Source organism: Lipotes vexillifer, unplaced genomic scaffold (assembly GCF_000442215.2).
Source record: "Lipotes vexillifer unplaced genomic scaffold, Lipotes_vexillifer_v1.1 scaffold1417, whole genome shotgun sequence".
Classification (NCBI taxonomy): Eukaryota; Metazoa; Chordata; class Mammalia; order Artiodactyla; family Lipotidae; genus Lipotes; species Lipotes vexillifer.
In genome coordinates, this window is record NW_006778171.1 from 484,170 (window position 1) to 489,250 (window position 5,081).

At 54.3% G+C, this 5,081-nt stretch overlaps 1 protein-coding gene across 1 annotated transcript; it reads left to right on the forward strand.

The window, feature by feature from the left end:
- The first annotated feature begins 2,260 nt into the window (after positions 1 to 2,260).
- On the forward strand, positions 2,261 to 3,686 carry LOC103069165 (D(1B) dopamine receptor). Its single transcript, XM_082930917.1, is given in 2 exon segments — positions 2,261 to 3,516; positions 3,518 to 3,686. Coding segments are annotated over 2 exon segments (1,425 nt in total).
- Positions 3,687 to 5,081: the final 1,395 nt, after the last annotated feature.

Below are 5,081 nucleotides of genomic sequence, written 5' to 3' on the forward strand. Positions count from 1 at the left end.
TATATATATATATATATATATATATATATATTTATATACCCTTGTGTTCCCAGCAAACAAAACAGCAGCTGGGACATAATAGGTGCTCAATAAATATTTGCTGAATAAGTGAATAAGAAGCTGAAATTCAAACCCCCGTCTCTAAAACCCAAGTTCTTTGCTAACGTCATGTGTTGGTGTTCCCCAGGAGGACAAAATGGGAGGGAGATCATTTCAGGGTGAAGAATTACCATATGACTCATTAGGGAAATTACAATTTGTGTGTGTGTGTTGATAGTGGTTTGAATCCAGGCTGCATACAGAGGAGCAGCAGTAGAAGCTGGGGCACTGAGCAAGGACACAATGATTAAAAGACTTAAAAGACCTCGCTTGCTTCAGGTTCAAGGATCACAGGGAGCTACTGAGAGATTTTCATCTGGGGAGAGGCATGATCATAGATTTGAGAAAGTTCACTCTGCCTGCCACTGAGTGGAGGGTGGACAGAACCTGGAGGCTAGGGTAGCGTCACCATAAAACAGCTTGGAGAAGGAAAAGTCCTGGACAGGGACATCAGTGGAGAGAGGGGTGGTCCAGCTCCTAGGAGATGGGGAGAGACAGGTGTAAGTGTGACTCCCCCGTTTTAGGCATAGACAGCTGGACAGGTGGTCTTGTCATCTCTGGCAGCATAAAGCACTGAAGGGGGAGACGGTTTGCGATGGGAGAGGCTGTGTAGGGCTGAGCAGGCTGGGTCTGAGAAGTTGCTTCACTCGCAGCTGTTGGACCAGGGTACAGGGGGGTTCAGGGCAAATGGGGCAGGTGCGTCAGAGTGCAGAGAGAGACTAGGGAGGAGTTGAGAGTCCAGCCCCCGTTTCTAGACCCCAACACAGGGTGGGTGTATAGGTCGGCGGGTCTCAGATAAGCCTGAGCAGCGTGCTGCCGCCTCCTCCATTTCTCGCCAGCTGCCTTCCACTGAGCTTAACACCGGCAGAGAGACCCGGGGGCTGACAAGCGCAGCTGTCAGCTGGGAGGGAGGTACGATCCAGAAACACTGCCCTCCCTCTCCAGTGTCTCCCCACCGTTCTTTTTTTAAGAATTTGGGCTTTGGGCCACCTATTCAAGCCTCAGATTCCTCATCTGTTAAGCATGAGATAGGAATCCATCCCTGTAAAGAGAAAGACTGAAGGCACCCTGCAGGAAGAAGGCACCTGGCTGGGGCTCCTTTCCTCTTCCTCACCTGCTGGGTTCATCCAAAATTATTCCCCAAAGGAAAAGCCTGTAAGGATTGGGGGTGGGGAATAGGCTTTCCCAAGAGGTCAGGTTAAGTCCCAATCTTAGGATGGATGTTCCGGGGGAGGCTGGGAGAAGATGTCCCCAGGAGACACCACCTGCTGGCTTCACTGAACCCTTACACCACCCGATGGAGAAGGAAGGAATCTTTTACCCCATTTTGTGGACGAGGAAACCAAGGCCCAAGGAAGTTAAGGAGGACCCTTAAGGTCACACAGCCAGTCCGGAGTGGGACTTAGGTCTATGAGAAATCCAAGGCCATCCTCTTGACCCTACAAACGCCCTTTCCCAGTCTAGAAGCCAGTGATTCTCCCCATTCCTACTCCACCCCCCTGTTCCCCAAAAGTGCCCAGGGCACCAGGGCTGGGCCAGGCACCTCTTCCCCTTCCCGGGGCGCGGGTCCAGGTCTTCCGAGGGCTGGGGTCTGGTACTAGAGCGCCTCTCAAACCTGCGGGTTTGCCCCTAAACTCCGGCAGACACAGCTTGAAGAGTGAGGGCGCCAAGGCATAGGTGGGGCGGGTACGCAGGAGACTGGGGAGTGCGGTGGCGGGGGGCGGGTGCGGGACCGCGGGCCCCGGGAGCAGCGAGGAACGGAGGAGGCCGCGCAGCAGCGCTAGCCCGGCGCCGGCCGCTCCCGGCTCCCGCCCACTCGGTGGTGGCTCGCTCTTCGCTTATCCGGCTCCGAACCAGACGCAGCTGCCGTCGCCGGCTGGCGCACTGCCGGCTCCCGGGAACAGCCCCTCGGGCACCGGCCGCTTCCCGGCACGGGAGGGGCGCAACGCGGCCACAGACCCGGTGGCGGTCGAGGAGGCAAGAGGGATGCCGTCGCGCCCTGGGGCCCCGGCGCAGCGAACGGTGAGCCTCCCCCGAGGCTCGGGGATCTCTTAGCCGCGGGTCACGGGCTACCACCCCCCGGGTACCCGATGGGGCCGCCCGGTGAACGCAGGGCAGAAGTTGGGACCGCGCGCAGCCAACCTGTGCCGCCGAACCCGATATGCTGCCGCTGGGGCGAAACGGCACCGCCTACCAGGCGCGGTCCCGGCAGCAGCAGCTGGCGCAGGGGGTCGCCGTGGGGGCCTCGGAGGGGGCGACGCTGCTGGGGCCAGCGCAAGTGGTCACGGCCGGCCTCCTGACCCTGCTCATCGTCTGGACCCTGCTGGGCAATGTGCTGGTGTGCGCGTCCATCGTGCGCAGTCGCCACCTGCGCGCCAGGATGACCAACGTCTTCATTGTGTCTCTGGCTGTGTCTGACCTCTTCGTGGCGCTGCTGGTCATGCCCTGGAAGGCAGTCGCTGAGGTGGCTGGTTACTGGCCTTTTGGGGCCTTCTGCGACATCTGGGTGGCCTTCGACATCACGTGCTCCACCGCCTCCATCCTGAACCTGTGCATCATCAGCGAGGACCGCTACTGGGCCGTCTCCAGGCCCTTCTGCTACGAGTGCAAGATGACGCAGCGTGTGGCCTTGGTCATGGTAGGCTTGGCGTGGACCTTGTCTATCTTCATCTCCTTCATCCCAGTCCAGCTCCACTGGCACAGGGACAAGATGGGCTCCTGGCGTGGGGTGGACCCACCATCTAACCTGGTCAACCGGACACCCTGGGAGGAAGCCGGGGAGCCAGACATGAGGGTGGAAAACTGTGACTCCAGCCTGAACCGAACTTACGCAGTGTCCTCCTCACTCATCAGCTTCTGCATCCCGGTGGCCATCATGATCGTGACCTACACGCGCATCTACCGCATCGCTCAGGTGCAAATCCGCAGGATTACCTCCCTGGAGAGGGCCGCGGAGCACACTCAGAGCTGCCGGAGCCGTGAGGCCTGTGCGCCCGACACCGGCCTGCGGGCATCCATCAAGAAGGAGACCAAGGCCCTCAAGACCCTATCGGTGATCTTGGGGGTCTTCATGTGCCGCTGGCTGCCCTTCTTCGTCCTTAACTGCAAGGTCCCTTTCTGCAGTGGACACCCCGAGGGCTTCCCCTGCGTCAGCGAGACCACCTTCGAAGTCTTCATCTGGTTTGGCTGGACCAACTCCTCCCTCAACCCCATCACCTACGCCTTCAATGCTGACTTCCGGAAGGTGTTTGCCTAGCTGCTGGGGTGCAGCCACCTCTGCTCCCGCACTTAGGTGGAGACAGTGAACATCAGCAATGAGCTCATCTCCTGCAACCAGGACACCGCCTCCCACAAGGAGATCGCAGCTGCCTGCATCCATATGGTCCCCAACGCGGTGACCCTGGGTGACGTGGAGGTGGACAAAGGAGGAAGAGGAGAGCCCTTTCAGTCGCACGTCCCAGATCTCTCAGACGTCCCCAGATGGTGACCCTGCTGCCCAGCCTGTCTGGGAGTTGGACTGTGAGGGGGCTATTTCATTAGGCAAAATAATGCCTTTCACCCCAAATGGATTCCATTTAACTGCCTAAGAACTGTTCTTTGTGGATCTATATAACCGCGTAGACATTAGCCAGCAGCGGAATACACACTGGACACACACATACATTTCCACTGCTGCTCAGTTTATCATGCCTTCTGTGTCGGTGTAGTAGTCCATGTGCTTAGAAACCTCACCAGATTGATTTGTTGAGGAAAGATTCGGCGGAAGCAGTTAGAAAAAACTCAGTCAAATATACCCTAGCCTAGCAGAGATGGATCAACGGTTCTGTTAGAGAAGATAAGATGGTGATTGATTCTAAAAAAAAAAGTGGTATTTTTCTTCAAAAAGTATACTCTCCCCTCCTCCCCTTTTTTCTTTTCTTTTCTTTTTTTTTTTGCGGTACGCAGGCCTCTCACTGTTGTGGCCTCTCCCGTTGTGGAGCACAGGCTCGGGACGCGCAGGCTCAGCGGCCATGGCTCACGGGCCCAGCCGCTCCGCGGCATGTGGGATCTTCCCGGACCGGGGCACGAACCCGTGTCCCCTGCATCGGCAGGCGGACTCTCAACCACTGCGCCACCAGGGAAGCCCTCCCCTCCCCTTTTAAGTGAATAGATTGTTCAGTGACTTACTTGTGTTTGGGCTGATTTTTAAGCAATAAGGTTCAATGTGTGTGTAGCGCTGATGGAAGTGTGTGTAGCTTTCCTGTATCTTGCTTCCTGTGGCCTGTGTCTCTGCAGTTTCTCCTTGCTGTGTGTCTTTGCTACAGCTGAGGAATTCTTCCTGACTTGTTCTGGTGTCGAATTGACACAAATTATGTGTTCTATGGGGTGATTATCATTGCTTTGCCAGACTGGTTTTCAGGATGGCTCCTAGAGAAGCCATGAGAGCATCCTTAAAAGCAGGAAAGATTTTGGCTGGGTCTGGAAGCACCCATTTATTTTCTTTACAGTCAGGTTGGCCTTAAAGGTACACACAGGGGCAAGAGAACTTGAAGAGTTTCTGATATCTCAGAATTTTTTAAAATTAGATACACACATCTTGAGTCTGTGCTGAAAGCTGGCTTCATGCCACAACATCAAATATGGACTTCTCAAGCCTGGAATTCCATTTTTTTTTTTTTCTAATTTGGAATCTTCTTTTTCTAATTACATAACATAAAACAATTCTCCTGATTCCTAGACAGATGCTATCAGTTCATTGAAAAGATCATATAGAATAATCACCTGGTCCTTCTCAACCTCAAATCTATAATGTTTTAAAGTTACATGGCTTTTGATCCACCGTGTTTTCTGAAGGGCTTTGAAATGTGTGAGTTGATATGCTTTCAAAAGACAAAGCCAATTTTTAAATAGGCATTTTCATTTGTAGACAATAGGAAATGAGGGAATGCATTTTAACTAAAATGTAGGAGCCAGAGATGATATTTGATTGAAATTGGAAAATC